Source organism: Drosophila grimshawi, unplaced genomic scaffold (assembly GCF_018153295.1).
Source record: "Drosophila grimshawi isolate 15287-2541.00 unplaced genomic scaffold, ASM1815329v1 contig_311, whole genome shotgun sequence".
Classification (NCBI taxonomy): Eukaryota; Metazoa; Arthropoda; class Insecta; order Diptera; family Drosophilidae; genus Drosophila; species Drosophila grimshawi.
In genome coordinates this window covers 5,314,967-5,338,994 of record NW_025063098.1, presented here as the reverse complement: position 1 = coordinate 5,338,994, position 24,028 = coordinate 5,314,967, and the positions used below count along the sequence as shown (strand labels likewise).

Genomic DNA, 24,028 nt, shown 5'->3' with positions numbered 1-24,028 from the left:
TGTGCTCAAGTTACATTGCTGTACTCCTCTTGAAGAAATGGGAAATAAAAAGACGGAAATAAAATCAATCTTTGTACATGCAATTGATAATTTACGTATGTTTGGGTACGATCACCAGCCATAAAGTATAGCACACAAAATAATTGAGTACATTTGTACCAGACCAGTTATTTATAAAATATAATTGTTTGTACTTTTATTGTCATCGTGACACAGCAAATCTCTCTCTGCTCACTAAAAGTTCTTATCATCATGATACACGAGCTATTTATTGGTTACATTATTTTAGTGTAAGCTTAGCGGGTTTTATTTGGCACCGGTTTCAAATCTCTTCGCCCAACAAAAAAAGGATATAACTAAATCCTGCATCGACTGTCCTTTAATTTTCGATCGACCTCCAAAAATCCGATCATTACCCATTTCGTCGGGTAATTTTCTACTCCCTTATGTGTCTCTATCGAGCGCAGGATCTCACCACTTCATAATATTCAAAAAAGGGGGTTACCATTTAATCGACTGTTACCATCTCCAATTATCACACGTCGCAACAATTATATAGCATTAAGTACAATTGAATTAAACTCTGAGTCTGGTATCTGATATGCATGTACATACATATGTACCAAATATGATGTTTATAAAATATACTTATATGCGTCATCGTGACACAGCAAATCTCGCGCCATTCACAAAAATTTGTTTCGTCGGTTTGAAATAAAAAGAGAACGAGAAACTAACATTGGCGCCTTATCTTTTCATTAACAGCGATCAGCTGACTTAACAGCTGTTTGTATATGTGAATAATTGTGCCTTGGTTTGTTTGGACGTTGTGCTAAGATGATACTTGCTAGTTTTTAATTTTAAGCCCAATTATAATTTTTATATCAATTCAAACCAGGTCATAATCATCGATGAAAAAGCTAACTAAATACATATATTTTTTTCAAATTTGGATGTTAATTTGGAAGAAAAAAACTTGTGTATCAAGATCCACAATACAATAAAACAAAATATTTCAAAAATATCGCATTTGATATTTTCAAAGTAATATCCTAGTTGCAATTTGTGGGAGATGTAAAAATGTTACGAAATAAAACTAAATGCAGAAAATATAATAACTTCGAATTTCTATGTTTTTTTTTTTATAACAATATAACAAATGCCGCAAATGATTTCCAGTGTAATATTATTATTCTTCTCTATATATTTGATATCCTCAGTACTATTAGCGCAATCTTCTGCTCACTGGTGAAGCGATAACGTTATATAAGCCAATATATTTTTTCACCAACTAACGTAAAAATCTATTGCAGCAATTTTTTTCGCGCCATACAAACTAATCTCGTGCAGCTGTTAAACAATACACAGAGCTTTACTGTGAGTTATCACTGTGGATTTCAGTTTTCTTATCTGACTACCAACCACGAAAAGTGTTCGTTATCAAAAATATCAAGTGCTGTCCTACAGCAATTTTTGAGAACTGGGCTTTAGTGTTGAAGCTCAAAGATTGCGTTTTACTTTTATTTACTTTCTTGCCCACAGTAAACGTCTATGTCTCTATATGAATTACTGCCTTGTTATTATTATTAAAGCAATAAGTTGATATGAAACAACTTCATATATATTTAGATCGCCTAGTAAGTAAAGTTGTTAACCATTCCCAAATTCATATGTTAAGTTTATGCACCACCCAAGTTATTTACATAAATAATTCGTTTTATTTGTATTATATTTCTCCGCGCATTTCTGTCATTGTAATAAAACAAGTAAGAATAATGTAGTCGAGTGAGCTCGACAACGATTTACCCTGAACCCTGTTGTTAAATATATTTAGTTTTATTGGAAAATTTCCATTTAAAAGTTACCCACCAAAATGTGAGCATATTTTCAAGCGTGCTTTGCCGATAAACACGTGAATACATATATACATACATACATACATACGTACATGCAATCGTGACGGGATAACGAGGCTCTGCAGCATTCACAAAAAACCTAAAAAAAAAATAAAAAAACACAAAAATTAGATTAATATGAGAATATATTTTCGACTATTGCTTGGATCTTTCTTATCCAATCTTGATGAAATTTTGTTGATCAATAATATACATATGCATATTACGTATTTATAAGAAGATTCTGCCATTAAAATTGTACCATTAATGCTATCGGAAATTTAATTGTTTTGATTATCGAGAAATGGAGGCAGTTGTCTATAAAATCAGGCAAACCTATATTCCAAATTTGAAGTATTTAGCTCTTATAGGCTCTGAGATCTACGCGTTCATACAGACGGACATGGCTATATCGACTCGGCTGTTGACCCTGATCAATAATATATATACTTTATGGTGTCGGAGATGCTTCCGAAGAACAGGGAAGCATCTCCCTGTTACATAGATTTGCACAAACCCATTATACCCTCTTTACCTATTTTTAATGGGTTCAGGGTATAATTTGATAGGGATGCACGAATATAGATAAATAAGTGGTCAGTTAAATCTACCTGCAAGTATAATTACATCTAGTGCACAATACTTGCAATAAAATGAATATTTTATTAATTTAAAGGTATAAAAGCAATGTTTGAAAACATAAAAATATATGTGTTACTGCAGCCCTGGTAAGAAATGTAAACATTTAACATTCGAGCTGGGCGTAGACTGCAGTGTTTCGCGAGCGGTGCTAATTGAAAGCAGAACTGGCGTTGCAATGACGATCAGTTCGATTTTGTAACTATAACTGTTAACGTCGGACGAAAACAAAGCAGCTATTTTTAGTTGTGTTATATTTTCTGGTTTCCTACATTTTGTTGTTGATTTGTTTTGTATCCGCTATCAATGTTTTCTAGATAAAAAATAACATAGTCGGAGCGGAAAAAGGTGTTAAGTTCGCTCATTACGCAGCTGATTCGCTCATTACGCAGCTGAACATGGCGAAGTGAGTAACAGGGTCAATAGTCTGTTCAAACGGTGCGATCTAATATCGCTTATATCATTCACAGCACTCCCAACATTGTTGTGAAGACGACAAGCGGCCCCGTTGTGGGCAAGTGTTGTACGAGCATTTATAATGACACATACACCAGCTTTGAGCGCATTCCATATGCACGTCCCCCACTCGGCGCACTGCGCTTCAAAGCGCCCGAGCCGGTGCAGCCCTGGAAGTCGCCACTGCTCTGCCGGGAGAAGGGTGAAAAGCCATTACAGTTTAATATGTACACAAAGCAAGTCGAGGGCGTTGAGAATTGCCTGTACCTAAATGTATATGTCAAGTCGGTGAGTATATGCGATGTGCGAGATTAGAGTACTTTAATCTAAGGTAACCATATGCTAATCTAAGGTTGGGTGTAATTTATTTGTTAATAACCGAAAAGTATCAGCAGTCGGTTGACTGACTCGAAACTTAATTCGATAACATGAAAAAGCTGCAATTAATTTATTCATAAGAATATAGGGATTTAGAGGGTACGCTAAAATATTAATAAAAATGTTTGTTACCCTTCAGTTCGAGACAGAAAATCCGTTGCCGATGATTGTGTTCTTCTTTGGCGGTGGCTTTGAGAAGGGCGATCCCACAAGGGATCTGCACAGTCCCGACTATTTAATGATGCGCGATGTGGTTGTGGTGACGGTGTCGTATCGCGTGGGAGCCTTGGGTTTTCTCAGCCTCGAAGATCCCGCTGCTGGTGTGCCGGGCAATGCGGGTCTCAAAGATCAGTTGATGGCATTGAAATGGATTACACAGAATGCGGACAGATTCAATGCGGATGCCATGAATGTAACTGCATTTGGGGAAAGTGCTGGAGCCGCATCAGTGCATTATCTAATGATTAATCCCCGCGCCAGTGGACTCTTCCAAAAGGCCATTCTGCAGTCGGGCAATGTGCTGTGCTGCTTTGCCCAGTGCACGGTGCCCAATACAGCGAGACGTCTTGCAGAAATATTGCGAATGCCGAATCTGAAGCAGGCCACCGATATTAAGATCCTGGAATTTCTACAGAAAGTTTCGGGCGAACAGCTGGTTGAGCCGTATTTTTTGAATGAATCCGATAATCTGAATGATTGTATATATCAATTTGGGCCAGTTGTCGAGCCGTATGCCACCGAGCACTGTGTAATACCTAAACAGCCCAGCGAGATGCTGGCCGATGCTTGGAGCAACAATATACCGCTGTTGATGAGCGGCACCTCCAACGAGGGTCTCGTGATGTACGCTCGCGTACACTTATCGCCTTTTCTACTCACTAGACTCAAGACAGAACCGGAGCATTTGTTGCCGCTAGAGCTGAAGCGGTCGCTGCCCCACACTACAGTTCGCACTCTGGCGAAACGTATACAATTTTTGCATTTTCGGGACAGCTCCTTCGAGCTGGAGCCGGATAGTGTGGCCGCCTATTGCGAGGTGAGTTCAGAATCGACTATATATGAATTAATATATGAATGTAATATTTGTAACCATCGTAGTACACCAGTTACAAGGTCTTCTGGCATCCCATACTACGCACAGCAAACTCACGCCTAAAACACGCCACGGCACCCACTTATCTATATCGGTTCGACTTCGATTCGGCCACGTTCAACCACCAGAGATTGAAGTACTGCGGCGATAAGGTGCGTGGCGTATCGCATGTGGATGATCGTTCCTATATTTGGTATGGAGATTTCTCCTGGAAGCTGGACAAGCACACCGCAGAGTTCCAAACCATTGAACGCATGATTGATATACTAACTGCATTCGCCAGCACTTCGGATCCCAACTGCGATAGCGTTAAGTCCAATTTGTCAAAAGGCAACACTTGGGCGCCTTTATCTAAGAAAAATTTAAAGTGCTTGAACATTTCGGAAGACATGAAGGTAGTCGATTTACCCGAAATGACCAAGCTGCGTGTTTGGGATACCGTTTACAAGGAGCAAGCATAATTTACCATTAACTTGATTCATGAACAAAACTCAACAATTGTAATAATTATGAACGAAATTCAAAAATAATCAAACATTGATATAAAATTAATGTAAAATCTATTTTAAATATTTGTAATTGTTCTAATCTATAATGCACTGAAGTAAATTGAATAAAGGCGGTAAAAAAAAGTCAACAAAAAAAGAAATAAAAAAAAAGGATAGGGTATTATCATAGTATTGTATATATAGTTGTTGGCAGCAGCAGCAAAGACATTTAATTGATTATGAGTTGTTAACATGTTTGAATTGGGAGCTCTGCGGGGCTTAATATAAATTGCTTATTGTTAGTCTTAATTATATATCCACATTATGTTAAACGCAGTTTGAGCTTCAGCTGCTCTCATTGTACAGCGCCCTTATTGCGCAACGCTATTTTCTCTCTCTCTCTCTCTCTCTCTCTCTCTCTCTCTATAAAGGGCGTTCGCTGAACGGCTGACTGCTGCAGCTAATTAGTTGTTTCGCATAGCTCTAACTTATCGGTCTGTTTTAGTTAAACTTGTTGTGAAAAGGTTTAGCAAGTGGCTTCAAACCTTTAATAAGCAAACTATTGTTGAAAGACTAACCTCTGGGTTCTAGTCTAAATATTTTAAATAAAGTTTATAGCGTTGAAATAACAACGTGTTATTAATTGAAAATAAAGCTATCAAAAAGCTGCTTGCGCAAACGGTATTATCATAGAAGTGTCTATATAGTATTTAGCCAAATATGCCATTAAGTCAACCAAACATATTAAAAATTATCTCGTCTCACACGTTAAATATTGCTACAATTTTTTTAATTTTATTTATTTTTATTTTTTTGTGGTGATACAGCGTTCCACATACTTTAATCTTTACGATCTTATTTAACCACACAGAGCTTATCAGTTAGCATGACTTTAATAATAATAAGCTTTTGTATTTTCGTGTATTCAGGTAAGATAAGGTGTATAAAGTAGATATGCGACCAGAGAGAAAACATTTGCGCGCTCCGGCCACTTACTGAGAAATCTAATTCTCTCTCTCTCTCTTTGTCTTTCTCTCTCTTCATCGTGGCTCGCAACAATGAACCTACGCATACATATTGGTAATTTCATGACGATCGGCAATGCGTGTTGCTTTATTATACAAAGTTTTGGCTATTTAAAATTAGTGTGTGCCAAGCAGAGAATGGAAGCGGATTAGTAAGCAACACACAATATTTATATATGCATATATTCAGTTTGATAAATTAATTATAATATATGTAAACATATTGCAGCAGTGAAACGTCGCCAGTTGTGCAAACCACACACGGAGAAGTGCGTGGTGCGCTGCTCACAACGCTCTATGATGAGTTGTATTATGGATTCGATGGCATACCCTTCGCCCAGCCGCCTTTCGGTGAGCTGCGCTTCAGGGCGCCGAAAGATGTGGAGCCCTGGACAGGTATACGCGACTGCACAGAGTCAAAGGACAAGTGCCTTCAAGTGGCCAGCTTATCACAACAGGTCGAAGGCAGCGAGGATTGCCTTTACCTGAACATTTCCGTGAAGACAGTAAGTTTTATATATATATATATATATATATATATATATTATAATATAGATATTTTGATAAACATGTATTTCAATTAGCTACGCAGTGAGAAGCCTTTGCCTGTAATGGTCTATGTGCATGGAGGTATATTCAGGAGCGGCGATCCTGCAAGGCGCTATATGTCGCCAGATTATCTGATGCGAGAGCAGGTTGTCTACATCAGTATTGGCTATCGACTAGGACCATTCGGTTTGTATTTTAAATCTGGATTGATTAATCTCTAATTGACTCTCTAACCTAATGCGCTTAGGTTTTCTGAGCTTTGCGGATCCCAAGCTGGACATACCTGGCAACGCGGCCCTCAAGGACATTGTGATGGCCCTCAAATGGATAAGGGCGAATGTGAGCCGCTTCAATGGCGATGCGAATAACGTAACGCTGTTCGGTCACAGTTCGGGCAGCTGTTGCGTGCAATTGCTGATGATGAGTCCACTGGCCGAGGGACTCTTTGACAAGGCCATACTGATGAGCACTTTCATGCCGGAGACGAATAGACAACCCGATGTCGAGTATCTTCTGGCCAAGCATTTGGGCTATACGGGAGAGAACAACGACGCTCAAGTTTTTGACTACTTAAATGGATTAGATGCCAAACTCTTAGTTACGCCAGACTTTCGTACACTCTACGATCGCCTGCAGTATGCCAATTGTCCGCTTTTTATGCCCTGTGTAGAACCCTATGCAACGCCTACTGCCCTGTTGCTGGCCGAGCCGCGTGTGTTGCACCGTACGGCATGGAGTACGCGCATACCCATAATGCTTGGTTCTACCAGCGGCGAAGGATTATCCAGTCCAATGTCTAATATGGAAAAGGAACCAGAAAAGCTATCAGCTCTAATAAACCGTCCAGAATTCACGCTGCCCTACTCGATGGTGCGGCATTGGGGACGGACTCCGTATCGCATTTTGGGACAGCGACTGATAAAGAAGTTCTGTGGGGTGTATTGCGGAGAACTGACAGTGGCGCATTATCCTCAAATCGTTGAGATTTATGCGCACAACCAGATGCACTATCAGCAGCGTATAATTAATGCCCGTCTCGCTTATAGCCAGGCTGAGAATTATCTGTATCGCTTCGACTTTGATTCGGAGGATTTTAATTTGTATCGCGTACGCTATTTTCCAGGAAGTAGGGGTGTTGTGCATGCCGATGAACTGTGCTATTTATTCAAGTTTCCGGCCAGCTTCAAGCTGGACAAGTCTCGAGCGGAATACAAGACTATCTGTCGCATGACAGCCATGTTTGCCCACTTTGCACTCAATTCTAATCCGAATGCGCCACTCACTCAACCGCTGGTCAATTGGTTACCTGTGACAGCAGTTGAACCCACAATGTGTCTAAATATCAATGAGGATTTGACGTTCATACCACTGCCGGGTCGCTTGAAATTAAAGTTCTACGATCAGTTGTACAGAAATGCCGGAATGGAGCTAATTTAGTATAGAATTTGAAAGCTTTGATAAGATAAGATAAGTATTTTTTGGAAAACATGTGTATTCCTAGATAATCTATAAATACGATATACATTGATTTTTTTTAATGATTATCAACAATTTATTACGCATTAAAAACATTTCACCCGGAGTCAGCGAAATACATATTTATATTAAATAAAGAGGTCACCAAACAATAATAAAAATAAAAACAATTGATAAATTTATAAAGTTTGCTTAAACAGATTGAATAAAATATTATACAAATAAGTTATATTACCATTCAGTCTAATTAGTAGATGAATGTCAAGTATTCAAAGTAATATTAAATTTCGCAAATCTAAAACTATAGCAAAAACAACATTTTTCAGCAAATAGAAAACTTTTACAGTGTATTTAAATTTCTGCCTTTTTTTTTTGTATTTAATGAGCGCGAAATGTGCGATAAAGATAATTGGCCAACAATACTGAACGCCTGAGCTTCAGCAACATAAGTTTATATTTCTCTCAGTTTCGTTTAGTTGACAAGTGGATCGCGAGCAGAGCAGACGACCAAAAGACTGTTTACCATCATGTCGGAGAGGTGTTAATTAATTCATTAACAAACCAAAATAAAGATAGTGCTATTGTTATAATTATTATAATTTTAGTTTCGAGAATTGTGAAATTTCGCTGCCCGTGGGACAGATAAGGGGTGTCAAACGTCGTACACTGTACGATGACGAATATTTCAGTTTCGAGCGTTTGCCATTTGGTCAACCGCCGGTGGGCGAACTGCGTTTCAAGGCGCCCAAGCCGGCGGAGCCGTGGACTGGAGTCTTGGACTGCACCCATTTCGGCGAGAAACCCGTGCAGCGGTCATTGTCAACGAGAGTCATCGATGGGGCCGAGGACTGCCTCTACTTGAATGTGTATGCCAAACAGGTGACTATCATAAAGAATGACTTTGCTATATTGTTAAAATTGAGTAGCATTCAAATTGCTTCAATATTAACAGCTGAAAACGGAAAAGCCACTGCCAGTTATGGTTTATATATATGGTGGGGCATTTTCCATTGGCGAAGCCACTCGCGAATTATATGCACCCGACTACTTGATGGCCAAAGATGTGGTTTTAGTTACACTTAACTATCGAGTTGATTGTCTAGGTAAGAACCTGATGGCTTATCGCAAGTCTTTATTTCACTTGACTTCGCTAAGAAAACTTATCAGGTAAATTAAGAACCCATTTGAGGTTTCTATGTATTGTCTGATTAGGAGATTTTAATAACATTAAAAATAGTTGATATATCAACAATTTAAACCAATTTCACAGGCGAAAAAGTATATAAAGTGTCCTCCGCTCTCTTTGCCCTTATAGGTTTCCTTAGTCTAAAGGACCCAAGCTTGGAGGTGCCCGGCAATGCTGGTCTTAAGGATCAAGTTTTAGCCATCAAATGGGTCAAGCAATACATTTCGCACTTCAACGGCGATGCAAACAACATAACGGTGTTTGGCGAGAGTGCAGGTGGCTGCTCCACCCACTACATGATGTGCACGGAGCAGACTCGAGACCTGTTCCACAAGGCCATTCCCATGTCGGGTACACTGCACAATTACTGGTCCAATACGTTGCCAGCGGATTTCGCCTTTCGTCTGGCCAAGGCTAATGGCTATGAGGGCGAGAATGTCGACAGACAGGTGCTGGAGCACTTGCGTAACGTGGAGCCATATAAACTGGTTGATCACGACCTACTCACCACTGAAGATCGGCGCAACGGACTTATCTATGCCTTTGGACCCACAGTGGAGCCGTATGTGATGGACGACTGTGTGGCGCCCAGATCACAGCTGGAAATGGCACGAAATGCGTGGAGCAACAAGATACCTGTCATGTTGGGTGGCACCTCCTTCGAGGGTCTATTCATGTTTCCGGCCGTAAAGGCCAATATTAAGGGATTGGATAAATTGTTGCAAGATCCTCTTCGCATGACGCCGTATGATGTGCGTGTGCTTAATACGGAGAAGCAGAATCTGGAGTACAGTCACAAGATGATCAAATTGTACTTTGGTGATGAGATTCCCAGCTCGGCGCATATGATGAATATGTTGGATGTAAGTACTAAGACCTTATTAAAAATTTGATTTGGCCCTTGATTTTCAAATTTGGCTTAACATTTTTTTTATTGACAAAAATAAATTTTTATGTTTTATAGCATGACCAAATGACTTCTAATTTGCAGGCCTCTTTATTTAATATCGAACTCTTATCTTCTTTTTTTTTTTTAGTACTATTCATATAAGATCTTCTGGCATGGCTTCCAGCGGACTCTTCAGGCTCGTTTGGCATATGCTAATAAGGCGCCCACCTATTTCTATCGCTTTGACTTTGATTCACCCGATTTTAACTTCTTCCGCCAGAAGTTCTGTGGTGATGAAATCAAGCAGGGCGTCGCCCATGCCGATGATTTGAGTTATTTGTTCCGCAACTCGCAGTCGTGGAAGCTGGACAAGTCATCCGGCGAATATCGTACCATTCAGCGCATGGTGGACATTTGGACATCCTTTGCGGCCACTTCCAATCCCAACTGTGACGAGACAGCTCATCTGAACTGGAAACCCGCACAGCAGGAACAACCACAACGCGTGCTCAACATTAGCAATGAGATCGAAATCATTGATCTGCCCGAGCACGAGAAACTTCAGACCTGGGATAGTCTGTATAAAAAGGAACATTTGTACTAAAGTTGTGTACTCAAGACGTGATGTTGCTAGTTTAACTGTTTCTAGTGTATTACGAAGTCTGTAAATAAATTGAATTAAAATGAATTATTAATTTTCTTAAATTGTTTACTTGGCTGAATTATAAAGTGATAATATTGAGAAATGAGTGAGATTGACAGGTCTTATGTATATTTTAGTAAGAAACTGTGTATACGTTTGCTTAATTCATTAGAAATGCAGCTCGACGCTAGAAAATTAATAATGATTTAAAATGTAAATTTGTTCAAGCTTATTTGCTCACTTGTAATAATTACGTTCACCCTTGAACTAATGCAATATTGTATGGAACTTGAGATGGTTTCGTGTCGTGTTTGCTTTCGTCACGCGAAAATATATCGACATTTATGAAAACATGTGCAGGTAGATGAGAACTTTTTGGTTCGACAGATGTTTAGAATTTGTGCATATATTTTATTCAATATACCAAAGATGGCAATATCAATTAAATACAAGTTATAAAAGCATTTATATACACATGATTTAAGTTTTTTTTTGTAGTTGTATTTCTCAATTCGTAACTTGACGATGAATTTACTTGACTACATCTCATCACTAAGCAGACAAGATAATGAATGTATTGTCTGCTTAGTGATTTTAAACAGCACATGAACCCAGCAACCTCGTTAAGCGAAATTATGCAATTACAATTATATTATACAATATAATCCATTCGACCTTTATATCATAAACGTTTAAGTGATGTAACAATTTAGTACAATTTCAGATTATCATAGAAGCTATCCCAGAGTTTGAGTTGCTTCAGTTCCGGCAGTTCAATGAACTCCAAACGTTGTCCAATATTTAGGCACATTGGAGTAGAGTTCGGTTCCAGAGCTTCCCAGCTGACTGGTGCCAACTGTGGACCGTTTGGATTACTGTTAGCGGCAAATGCCGTCCACATGTCAACGAGACGCTCGATGGTGCGATATTCTGGCGAGGATTTATCAAGTTTACTGGACGGTATGCTGTAGAATAAATAGAAGATATCGTCGGCATGGGAAACACCTCGCGCATGGCGGCCACACTGTAGAATGCGATAGTTATTAAACGTGGGTGAGTCGAAATCGAAGCGATAGAGATAAGTGGGCGTGGTCGGAGCATAGGCGAGTCTGGCGAGCACAGTGCGATGCATGGAATGCCAGAATTGCTTGATGGAGTTCAGTTGAAGGCACTCCTTGAACTCCATGCGACCACGCGTCGCATCATCAAAGGTCATCAACTTGAGGCGTCTAATAAGCTCCTTGAGCTGCGCTGGCGTGCTAATATCACGCACCTCTCTGGGTATCAGGGACTCAAAAGCGCTCAAGAAATAGGTCTGATCGCGCATTACGAACTGATAGCAGAATAGCCCCTCAAACGAGGTGCCGCCAATGATTGCCGGCAAGGCGTTGCCCCACGCAACGGAGAGTGTCTCCACTGGCGGTCGGGAGACGACACAACTCGCGCTCACATATGGCTCCACAACTGGTCCAAATGGAAACAGAATATAGTCACGGGTCTCCTCCTGGTTTTGTATCGTTGAGCAGCCGGCTATGTCTCTAGCCGAGGCTCGCTGCAGGAAACGAAACACTTCCTTCTCATTGTCGGTGCCCGTATAGCCCAGCTGAGAGGCCAGCCGATGCGGCCAGTTGTGTTTGGGCTCATTGGCCCAGCAGCTTAGCGATGAGCCCGACATGAGAATGACCTTGTGGAAGAGTCCTCGCGTCTGCTCGGTGGTCATCATTATCTGAGTTGAGGCAGCGCCCGCACTATTACCCGTCAGGGTTATGTTATTTGGATCGCCGTTGAAGTGTGCAATGTTGTCATGTATCCAGCGCAGAGCCATCACCTGATCCTTGAGCCCAGCATTGCCGGGCACATCCAAGTCTCGATCGGAGAGGCTGAGGAAACCTGTAATGAATTATTTAAGTTGCATACGAATTGTAATTCTCCTGATTGAAATTTTACTATATTCTGTGAGCAATCTGTAATCAACTAATTAACTGATACTTTTAAAAATGTAGAGCGTTGACCCTTGAATTCAGCTCTCAAATACGCATGACTGCTGTCTGACAGTGGTTTGTTCAATATGATCATAACAAAATTTGTACAGTTGATCAATAATATATCAGGGTAGTTTATATAACAGTTTTAAGAAACGCAAAAAGGAGGCAGTTATTGATCAAATTAGTAGGATATACGAGTATATACGAATTATAGTCTCTGAAATCGGCATGTTCATACAGGTTTCTAAATAGACTCGGCTTTTGATGCTAATTAGAAGTAGACAAGGAGTTGCTCATACTTCCTCCAGCATATTACATTCACTTGCACAACTTCTTATACACTTTTTTTTACATTTAGAATGGGAGCATTATATAAAAAATAAGTGTAACAAGTATAATAGCTGTAAGATTGATCCTAAAGCAAACACATTTATAAGACAGTGTAAATTAACAAATACTTTGTAAGAGATAGAGATAATAGTACTGGAATTAAACTGTTGTCTCACTGTTTTCAAACAGAGATTGCTATCTAAATACTGATTGTTACATTTGACATTTGACACTTCTCGTGTCCGTACACTTACCTAGCGCTCCCAGTCTATAGTTAAGAGTGACCAGAATAACGTTTTTTTGCATAAGGTAATCTGGACTGTATATATCTCGAGTGGCCTCGCCAATTTGAAATCCGCCGCCATAGATAAAAACTATAACTGGCAGCGGTTTCTCTGACTTAAGGTTCTTTGCATACACATTCAGATAGAGGCAATCCTCGGAGCCCTCGACCACGTGCATCACGAAATGCTCCTGTATGGGCTTTGCTCGTGGGTAAGTACAATCCCTGATGCCCTCCCATGGTTCTGCGGGCTGCGGCGCCCGGAAACGCAGCTCCCCCAGTGGCGGCTTGGCATAGGGTATGCCCTCGAAGGCAAAGTAGAGCTCCTCATCGTAGAGAGTCTTACGCTGCAGTCCGCGCACTCTTCCATTCACTGTTTTGATCACTGTTGTCACCTTGGTGCCCAGATTGTATTGCACGATCTTGTGCCCAATGAGTCTATAATTGGATTAGTGCGGAGCAATGAAACTGTCATATTAATTGCGTGTCGAATCAGTTGCTCTTATCTTATCGCTGAATTTTTGGTTGGTACTCGACATTTACGATGCCACCGACAGCACTTATTAAATCACCTACTTGGTGCCCAACTTTAGCAGATCCGCAACACCGACTTGCAGATTCATGTTGAATGGATAATTCGTCCTTGTTCTAATGCAGCGAGTGCGACGCTTTCACTTCCGTCCCTAGCAATTGACAAGTTGCAACTGATCGTTATACTAGTCTCGGGCAATCTGCTAGTACTCGTATGAGCACTCGCACTCTATGCACAGTAGCAATTGCCTAGGATGAACAATCCGAGCAAATCTAACTGCAAATTTTTGACTGTCTTATCTCAGAAATATTTTTGGTTAAATGTTGGGTCGGAAATAACTCAAATTCTTAAAGCTGCTTTTCTCTGCAAAAACTTGTTAAGATTGATTGTTTGATTTAGATTAATAGGAAGTGATATAATGCTCTAAACTGAAGGTTCTCTTACTTTTCATATTTATTCAAAAATATTTTGTTTTTTACTAAAATGTCTTATAGTTAATATTAATAAATCAATAAAAATACAGATTTTGAGCAAATTACTTGCATTCCCATTTCTTTTCCATTTCTTCTATTGATAATATGCTCGTTTCCCTCAGAGAAAGTAATTCACATCCAAATTTGTTCCGAATAGATTTTCTTTAACCGGAAATTTGGGCAGCATTTGTTTTAATCAATGTTTACTGTACTGCACAGTCTGAATTTATGTTGATGTTATAATCACGAACGACAAAAGCGAACGCTTATCTATATGGAATACACTTTTGTTGTAGCACTCGCTGTGTTTTAATTTTTGATATTGTAGTTGTTCTTATTGAAAACCATATGACAAGGAGAGCAGGAAAACTTCATTGATAAAACTGATTTTATCGGTCGGTGCAGAGAGCGCCACAACTATGAGTTGTTCTAGACAGCTGTTCGTGTTTAATAACAACGTTTAATGGGCCACAGAAACGCGTTGATATTGTTAATGTAGTTGTTTCTAATGTTGCTAATTGAGATATTTAATTATTTGCAAAGTGGATGTTCGTGAGAGCACAAGTTCAAAGATCACAATTAACGTTATTTAAGTACACTTAATCTACACAAATAAAAAGGTGTACTTAGATATAACAGTTTCTACATTTTTTGCGATTATAAAATCAATATTTGAATTTTAACTGTAGTTTGAATTCAATTTTTGTTTAGTACCTGAGTTGAATCAGTATTCAAATTTAATATGCATTTTTAGTTAAATATTTTTCTTTTATTTTTGCTCTGTGCACTGACGCTTGGTTAACAGTCGCCAAACTTTTTTAGACTAGGATAAAAGTGAAATATTCGACCTACAAGTGGAAGGAAGAAAGTTGGCTATTGATGCTTGAAACCTTTTCGTTTAACATACATCTTTTTTGGAAGCTATGAGAAAATTCTCTTCATATCACAATCACAGGTTTTGAGAATGCAAATTCATTTCCACCACACACAAATGTTTCGATCAAGGCTCTGGGGTATATATTTGTATCGTCATATTGTCTCGATCTATTAAGTGGAATTGAAAGCCAAGTTGGCTTTGCTCATTTTCGATTTAGTAATGACATGTTGAAATATCGCCGAATGTGCAATAGAACATTTCTGCAGTTGCTGACCGGAAAGTTGAACTACTCGCAAAGTGTGCAGACGAAGATCGTGGAGCTGCCGCTGGGTAAGGTGAAGGGCAAGCATCAGGCTGGCATCGCTGGCCAGGCTTACTACAGCTTTGAGGGCATACCCTTTGGCAAACCGCCCATTGGACAGTTGCGCTTCCAGCCAACACAGCCGGCTGAACCCTGGTGTGGCAAGATACTAGACTGTCTGAAGGAGCGTGATCGACCTGTGCAGGTTAACAAGGCCACTGGCAAGATAATGGGCAGTGAGGATTGTCTGCACTTAAATGTGTACACCAAGCATGTAAGTTGACAGCGCTTCACTGGCTTCACCGATTCTTCAATTGTCTTCCATGTAACCGTTAGACTATCAGTCGGATTTTCGACAAGTCTTTACATAAGTATCTCTTAGTCGGGCACTCTCGACTTGTATCAGCTCTAACTCCTTCTGCGCAGTTTGGCAAGCCAAGGCTGCCTGTCCTGGTTTATATCCATGGCGGTGGCTTTTGCACGGGCGGCGCTACCAGAATCAAATACGGTCCCGACTATTTAATGCGAGAGGATTTTGTCTATGTGCAGTTTAGCTATCGCCTGTGTGCGTTGGGTTTCCTTAGTCTAAGTTGTGCCGAACTGGGCGTGCTTGGCAACGCGGGCTTGCATGATCAGCTGCTGGCGTTGCGTTGGATACAGAAATACGTATCCTATTTTAATGGAGATCCTGAGAATGTTACACTCATGGGCACAAGTGCAGGTGCTGGCTCGGTGCACTTTATGATGTGCCTGCCGGAGGCTTGTGGTCTATTTCACCGAGCTATCATTATGTCAGGCTCCATGTTGAGTCCGTGGGTTCAGGTGCCGGATACGAGTACATTATTTTGCCGTCTCGCTCGTCAGAAGGGCTATAATGGCCTGTTGGCTGAGGCGCCTATCTTGGAGTATCTATGCTCGCTACCCGCTGGGGAGGTGGTTCAGCACAATCTGTTTGGCGCAAGGCAATACATTTTCGGACACCTGTATCCGTTTGTGCCTGGACTGGAGCACCACACCACAAACAAGTCGGACGAAGGGCTGCTAAAGCGTCCGTTCCTGGAACTGATGCGTAATGCCTGGTCGAAGCGGGTTCCGTTGCTGATAGGTGCCAATTCGTTCGAGGGCTTGGTCATGTATCCCTACTGCACGTTAAACAATGGTTTGATGATGGATCTGCTCAAGCTGGAGCCGGACTTGGTACTGCCCTACGATTTGTATGAGCGGCTCTCGAAGAAAGAACGTGAAGAACGCGCCTTGGAGTTGATTCACTTTCATTTTGGACCGCGGAACATTGATAAAAACGATGTGATGCAGGTTCTAGACGTAAGTAGAGCAATCCACATTTTCCACCCACACAAAAGTATTTGTTTAAAAACTCAACAAAGAAATATCGTAGAAAAGTGCATTGATGCAAATGAGAATTTTTTAAGCATAAGAAAAATTGTTGCAATTATAAAATAACATTTTGAAGCATATTTATTTTTGCAAAATGTTTACATTTTTTTTAAGAAACGTTATAAAAATAAGATTACCTATGTTTTCTTACCTGGCATTTTAGCTTTGATTTATATTCATTGAATTTTTTCTTCAGCTCTTCAGCTATAAGCTATTCTGGCATGGCATTCACCGTGCTGTGCTCTCCCGTTTGGCCTATGCCCAGGCTCCCACCTATGTCTACCGTTTTGACTTTGACTCGCCCGATTATAACTTAATGCGCATCAAGCTGTGCGGGAACGACATCAAGCAGGGAGTTTGCCATGCCGATGAGTTGGGCTACATATTCCCCAGGAGGCGCGCTCTGATGCGGCCCTTGAATACAGCTGAATGTGGGACCATAGGCCGCATGGTTGGAATATTGACGACGTTTGCACGCACGGGGAATCCCAACTGTGCAGAAACGGGGGATCATCAGTGGATGCCGGTGGATAAAAAGGATCCGTTTAAAGCCATGAATATTGGACGGGAGGTCGAGTTTCAGTCTCTGTTGGAAAAGAATGGTCTGAAAGTGTGGAATAAGCTTTACGATAATGACAATCGCTTATTGTTTGAGGGATAAAACATTTGTTTTGAATCGATAACAAAATTATTGAATATGCAAGCTTCAATATGAATTTGCGGAAAAACTTGAATAAAATTAATAAATAATTATGTTTTTAACATATTGCAAATTTCTTAGTCAATGAATTATAAATTTCTAACTTGATTAAACAGAGTTTCAAAATTAAATATTAATTTATGAAAAATAAGTTTAACTTTGATATTTTAACAGAGTATTGACTTGGTCAAGTTGAATTAATATTTCATTCCGCCACTGTGCGCTACTGAAGTGTTTTGTGCTTTAAGCTTTATGCTCAGAGCTCTGGGCAAGCTTTTACGGCGACGCCCCGAGAAACGAAAAGCTTTTTAAAAACTTGCCAGCAAACAACAACCATATGTTGGTGTTTGTTTACATTGCCGACGCGATCAAGCGCACCCAACGCAACCGAGTGGGGGGCGGGCGACCCCCCTTTGGGTGTGAGCAGCCGGCAATTGGCATACTTCAGCTAACAGTTAAAAATACTCCAACTTTGTGTTTGTTTAACAGCTCTGGAAAAGTTGCTAAAATGTTTCGAATCGCTTGCAGTTTATGGTGGGCTATTGGTAAATCAATTGATTAATTATGCAGTCGCCTTGGGCGCGTCGATACATAGTTGCAGTATCAGAAGTAGTGCCATATCTAGCAAGCGCCCCCCACTCAAGATTTCCAGTTGTAGTTGTCTATGTGTACATAAATACGTAAACAGTATGCCGCACTTGAAAAAAAACTTTTTGTTGTTGTTGGAATCTCTTTGTTGCTATTTTTTTCATGCCGCTTTTTGTTTTTGTATTTTGTTGATATTTTATTATGTTATTCTCGCTTTTTACTCTACAATGTATATGTGTAAATATATATGATTTTTTTTCTTTCTTCCACTTGTTTCGCTTGTTTTGTGCGCCAGACTCGTCGACAACTGAACTCAATACGAATATCAAAAAAGTTTTTAATTTCAGTTTCGGTTTAGTGCTGGCGCGTTAAAGTCTACGGATCGGTGAAAAGGAAGGAATTTATAGATACTTGACGATCGTATATGTTGTGTTGTTGTCTGCTCTCAGAATGAACAAAAACTTCGGCTTTGTGGAGCGTATTCGCTGGCGCTTAAAGTGAGTGTGTCTCTGATCCCCCAATTTATCAACATTAATTTATTTTAATATTAGTTAGATTACTTTGTAGTTCAAGTGTCATTCTCCATTGTTCAGAGTATTCAAGTTTTTACTCATTTGGACGCATGACTTAGCTTTTTGGGGCTTCATACATTCAATGAGCTAATCAATATTTACAATTGTAAGCAGCTATTTTAGTGAAATATGATGCCAACACTTTGATGACCATCTATATCTATCTATTTATCTATACATATATATCAAAAGTTTGAAGTGGTGTTATTTCAGTATTACATGCAAGTGACTAAGTAATGTTTAGATAAGTTAATAAATTATTCATTTTATTTGTTCAAAAATGCATATTTTTATATCTACTACTTCTAAAAATGACTCATTATAAAATATATATTTACTCACAGAATTCTAAAGTCATTAAAAGCTAAAAAAATAAGCACCAACATATTCTATTGAGTCTATCAGCAGACGAATTTATGAATGGAAAATTATGTTGTTTATTTATTGTTTGCTGAAATCTTTTTATAATTTAATTATGTTTTTAATGGCTGCAGTGCAGGGAGTATATCAAAAACAATACTAAGAAAACACTTGACCTCAGACCAGAAAAAAATAAATAAAACAGATCAAATGTTAAAATTAATTTCAATTTAAATAATTGAAGACAATTACTATAATAATAATATTATAATCTTAATTAATAGATGACCATAAAATTAAAAACTTGACATCGTATTTCATATAATACACATAATATTGTCATGAAAAGTTTGCTGCTTATACGCAATGTAGATATACATATAAGATAGATTTTGCCACTGTTTATCGTAAATCAATAAAGTTTTTATGTTAACCATAAAAATGTCACATAATTCCTTAATTTATGCTACTCAATCGATAATATTTTCATATATGCGCTGCCTATTTATCGCTTAATCAGTTTAATGAGTAGCATATTTCTCTATTTACGACCTTTCATTAACGCATAGTTTGCCATCATGTCGGCATGTACATATATATGAGCACAAATTTGGTTACATAGACAAATCTTCTGTTTGGCTGTTTTTATTATTATTATTATTTGTTATCTTATATGCTTAGAATTCACTGCACAGCATTTATGTAGTATACATTATTATAATTGTTCCCTAAGTATGCCAAAAGCATTGTATTTCAAAGGATGTGAGCCGATATCGCCTTGAAAATTATATTTGTAAGCTAATCAGACACAGCCCAGCTACAAAAACCTTCATGACTTTCGTGCTTGCGTTTCACGCTCCCATTATCTCATCATTATCACATTTATGCTATATAGTATCGTTATTCACAAGTCGCTTGTTGGCAATTGAATTTTCAAAATAATACATCGTCAATTAAGAAATTAACTTTTTAGCACGCACTTAATTAAATAATCGTTACTTTTTTTTTCCAAATTCAATTAAATATAATAATTATTGAACAAATGTAATTTAAAATTTGTGTAATAATAAATTGATGATTAAAGAAACATAGTATAAAATTATTTATTAATCCGAAATAAAACTTAAGCATTGAAATATATATATTGATGTGGATATAGATATGGGATATATAATATAAATAATGTAACTTTTTGTTGTACCTTAAAATACCTTGGATAATGCCTTTAGAAATGCATGCAAAAGTAATAAAAATAATTTATATATATATATACCTATAGAGAGAGAGAGGGTAGCCCTTTGTGACATTACTTTTCCCAATTATTTGCATGCGAATAGGCATATTTAGTAAATAATCTTTGTAATCTATATTTGCATGCTTTGTGTTCGGTGATAACTGTTGCTTGACCACGGCACACAGTGGAACATGAAGTGGATTCACAATTGAGGGCTAATACTTGAATAACAGTTGAGTGCATTGTTGCGTGACCGGCTAGCTTGTTAGTTGGTGTTCATTTATCACTGACAGACGTGCCCAGCTGACTGTGGTCCATGCAACACAGCTAACTGTGAAGAACTGAAACTGTTGTATATTTATTGACCTGACGTTATAGTAAACAGCAGCTGCCGCATCAGCAAAATAATTTCAATTTAATGCTAATTAAAGCACGTAACAATGTTCTAGACGAAAGTGATCGACTAAAAGATATCCTGTAGCTTAAGTTGTAGTATGTAGTAGTAGATTCGAATAGTTAAAATGGACTACTCATGAAAATAATATCATCGGAATATAAAAGTTTATATCTATATACATATGTATACGTTAGGGGATGGGACTGCTTCTGTCTGTAAAAATATACCTCTTTTTTCGCACATTTTATAAATACAGGGAATCTTAATTAACATGCATTCAGAGACGATACAAATTACATATTAACTAGCTCGATACATTTATATGGAGATTTGTATGCTTATCCAGTCCACTATTATTATGGTAATTTCCATTTTGCATTTTACAGAACCATCGAGCATAAAATCCAACAATATCGCCAGACCACAAACGAATCGGTCATTGCCGACACCGAATATGGCAAAGTGCGGGGCGTTAAGCGCTTCTCCATCTACGATGTGCCCTACTTCAGCTTCGAGGGCATACCCTATGCTCAGCCACCCGTTGGTCAGTTGCGTTTTCGGGCGCCACAGCGACCCACGCCCTGGGAGGGTGTCCGGGATTGCACTCAGGCCAAGGATAAAGCGGTGCAGGTGCAGTTTATCTATGACAGGATGGAAGGCAGTGAGGATTGCCTCTACCTTAATGTCTATACGAATAATGTGAGCTAATTAATACATAAAATCTAGCTTTCGGAATCGAAATAACTAATAACGTAAACAACTTAAATAACAGGTGAGTCCAACCAAGCCACGTCCTGTCATGGTCTGGATACATGGCGGTGGTTTTATCATAGGCGAGGCCAATCGTGAGCTCTACGGTCCGGACTATTTTATCAAGGAGGATGTTGTACTGGTGACAATACAATATCGCTTGGGTGCTCTAGGTAAGTCGTGGCATATCTATCTAACTATCCACTTATATAGTATTATATTAATTGGTTACTATTTAAGAATCTCTGCATATACTTATATTTAATATTATATTAAGTTATTACCATTTAAGGCTCTATCAAGGCATTTGTAACATTACATCATCATAACATATTATTTATTATAATAACATATTATAACATAATTAATAACATAATATTTGGCAAGTAATATTGTGTGATTAATGTAATTTATAGAAACTCGAGATAACAGTAAATTGCATAGTCTTCTTGTTCCCTGAATTTAATCATATTTAATATCTATTCCTACAGGCTTTCTCAGCTTAAAGACACCCGGCTTGAATGTGCCCGGCAATGCTGGTCTCAAGGATCAGGTGATGGCACTCAAATGGATCAAGAACAATTGTGCTCGCTTCGGTGGTGATCCGGATTGCATTACGGTTTTTGGTGAGAGTGCGGGTGCTGCCTCCACCCATTACATGATGCTGACGGAGCAGACACAGGGCCTTTTTCACCGGGGCATCTTGCAGTCCGGCAGCGCCATTGCGCCCTGGGCCTTCACTGAGGATATTACGGGGCGTGCTTACACCATTGCCAAGCTGGCGGGCTACAAAGGCGAGAACAATGAAAAGGATGTGTTGCAGTTTTTGCAAACTGTGAAGGCCAGAGATCTGCTAAGATTGGAGGACAAAGTGCTGACGCCCGAGGAGCATGCAAAAAAGGTGATGTTCCCCTTTGGACCCACCCTGGAGCCATATGCGACGCCCGAATGTGTTGTGCCAAAGCATCCACGTGAAATGATGAAGACCGCTTGGAGTAACTCGATACCTATGATGATAGGCTATACCTCATATGAGGGACTGCTGTGGGTGCCAGGTAAGTGCCTTCCGATGCCTTGATATAGTTCTATTTAACACCGCGTCCTTGCAGAAATCAAGCAGATGCCACAGGTGGTGCAGCAACTGGATACAGGCACTGTATTCGTGCCACGTGAGCTTGCGGAAATCAACAGCGAGAAGGTCGAAGGATGGGGCAAGATGATACGCAGTGCTCATGTGACGGATGATAAGGCAACGCCGGATAATTATTTGGATGTGAGTTGAGTTGCAAAATAATTACACATATTTCCAAGATTCTTGATTCTAAAAAAAAACATTTTTTAAGTTGATAGAAGATGGCATAATTGATCTAACTAAATCTAGGTGCATATTACCACCAACGATAATAAAAATATTTGAATTTATTTATTTTGATTTCAGAATACTGAATATGTACTTTTGCTACGATATTCATTAGAAACTACTTTATACCAATAGATTAATTAAGAAATGTTTTTTTTTTTATATCTGTAATAAAGTACAGTTTTTCTAAATTTAGAATTTAGCTTAGAGGAAGATATAGCCTATTACTTTTCTTATAATAATAATAATATAATAATAACAAGTCAATATTTATTTTGATTTGTGTAACAGCTAAGGTTTAAAGAGAAGCAGTGAATATAAGTTCTGTAAATCTTAACAGTTTCGTGGACAATTGTAAATACGCCCGAGTTTTAAAAATGCAAAGTATTTGAAGACTAACTTTTCTAAAAAAATATATATTTAAAATTTATATATTATATTTATTTAAAAATTAATAATAATAATAGTGTGTAATATCTGAATACTTATGGTTCATTACGCTTATAGTATCTCATGCTCTCTCTTTCTCTCTCTATATTACTCTCTTTCCTTCTCTGGTAGCTGTGCACCATGGTCTACTTTGGGTTCCCTGCTCTGAGAGTGGTTCGTTCTCGACTTGCCTATGCGGCTGGTTCGCCTGTTTATTTCTATCGCTATGATTTCGATTCGGATGAGCTGTTGAACCCATTTGTAATCATGCGCTTGGGGCGTGGCGTGAAGGGCGTCAGTCATGCGGATGATTTGACATATCAGTTCACCTCTCTCCTGTCGCGTCGCCTTCCCAAGGATAGTCGCGAATATCGCAATATTGAGCGCACGGTGGGCATTTGGACGCAGTTTGCGGCAAGCGGTAATCCACACAGCTCCAAGATCAATGGCATGGACATGATCACCTGGGACCCAGTGCGCAAGAGTGACGAGAGCATCAACTGCTTGAATATTAGCGATGAGCTGAAATTTATGGAGTTGCCCGAGTGGTCTAAAATAAGGATCTGGGAGAGTCTATTCGACAATAATAGGGACCTGCTTTATTGAATGTAAAATTTTAAATCATTTCCGATTCTGAATTTGTACAAAAGTCTAACTATCTTAAATGAATTTTATTAAATTATTTTTATTCGGTTGTTTGTAATAAGAATTTGTTTAAAAAATATCAAAATGTATATAACCTTAA

At 38.9% G+C, this 24,028-nt stretch overlaps 4 protein-coding genes across 4 annotated transcripts; 3 read left to right on the top strand and 1 right to left on the bottom strand.

Moving 5' to 3' along the window:
• Positions 1-2,667: 2,667 nt before the first annotated feature.
• Positions 2,668-5,568, top strand: LOC6564175 (esterase B1). Its single transcript, XM_001990263.3, has 4 exons — positions 2,668-2,940; positions 3,005-3,278; positions 3,508-4,404; positions 4,467-5,568. Exons 1-4 carry the CDS (start codon positions 2,933-2,935, stop codon positions 4,920-4,922), a joined length of 1,635 nt encoding a protein of 544 aa, XP_001990299.1. The 5' UTR covers positions 2,668-2,932; the 3' UTR covers positions 4,923-5,568.
• A 385-nt stretch (positions 5,569-5,953) lies between these two features.
• On the top strand, positions 5,954-10,762 carry LOC6564177. Its single transcript, XM_001990265.2, has 9 exons — positions 5,954-6,126; positions 6,204-6,480; positions 6,559-6,709; positions 6,771-7,959; positions 8,484-8,537; positions 8,605-8,878; positions 8,952-9,102; positions 9,315-10,048; positions 10,223-10,762. Exons 1-9 carry the CDS (start codon positions 6,008-6,010, stop codon positions 10,676-10,678), a joined length of 3,405 nt encoding a protein of 1,134 aa, XP_001990301.2. The 5' UTR covers positions 5,954-6,007; the 3' UTR covers positions 10,679-10,762.
• Positions 10,763-11,372: 610 nt separating this feature from the next.
• On the bottom strand, positions 11,373-14,021 carry LOC6564178 (esterase B1). Its single transcript, XM_001990266.3, has 3 exons — positions 13,892-14,021; positions 13,287-13,753; positions 11,373-12,607 (listed from the first exon to the last, which is right to left on the bottom strand). The coding sequence occupies exons 1-3, from the start codon at positions 13,936-13,938 to the stop codon at positions 11,427-11,429; spliced, it is 1,695 nt and encodes a 564-aa protein (XP_001990302.1). The 5' UTR covers positions 13,939-14,021; the 3' UTR covers positions 11,373-11,426.
• A 1,385-nt stretch (positions 14,022-15,406) lies between these two features.
• On the top strand, positions 15,407-23,971 carry LOC6564294. Its single transcript, XM_032736985.1, is given in 8 exon segments — positions 15,407-15,772; positions 15,925-16,821; positions 17,090-17,553; positions 18,556-18,678; positions 21,131-21,443; positions 21,517-21,667; positions 21,986-22,767; positions 23,416-23,971. Coding segments are annotated over 8 exon segments (3,555 nt in total). The 5' UTR covers positions 15,407-15,421; the 3' UTR covers positions 23,890-23,971.
• The last annotated feature ends 57 nt before the right edge of the window (positions 23,972-24,028 follow it).

Coding starts and splice junctions, on each gene's coding strand:
- LOC6564178 (XM_001990266.3), bottom strand. CDS start 13,938: ATGAATCTGCAAGTCGGTGTTGCGGATCTGCTAAAGTTGGGCACCAA. Junction 13,754..13,891: donor CTGCTAAAGTTGGGCACCAA/GTAGGTGATTTA, acceptor ATCCAATTATAG/ACTCATTGGGCACAAGATCG. Junction 12,608..13,286: donor CTATAGACTGGGAGCGCTAG/GTAAGTGTACGG, acceptor AATTCATTACAG/GTTTCCTCAGCCTCTCCGAT.
- LOC6564177 (XM_001990265.2), top strand. CDS start 6,008: ATGAACCTACGCATACATATTGGTAATTTCATGACGATCGGCAATGCG. Junction 6,481..6,558: donor TGAACATTTCCGTGAAGACA/GTAAGTTTTATA, acceptor TATTTCAATTAG/CTACGCAGTGAGAAGCCTTT. Junction 8,879..8,951: donor TGAATGTGTATGCCAAACAG/GTGACTATCATA, acceptor CAATATTAACAG/CTGAAAACGGAAAAGCCACT.
- LOC6564175 (XM_001990263.3), top strand. Junction 3,279..3,507: donor TAAATGTATATGTCAAGTCG/GTGAGTATATGC, acceptor GTTACCCTTCAG/TTCGAGACAGAAAATCCGTT. Junction 4,405..4,466: donor GTGTGGCCGCCTATTGCGAG/GTGAGTTCAGAA, acceptor TAACCATCGTAG/TACACCAGTTACAAGGTCTT.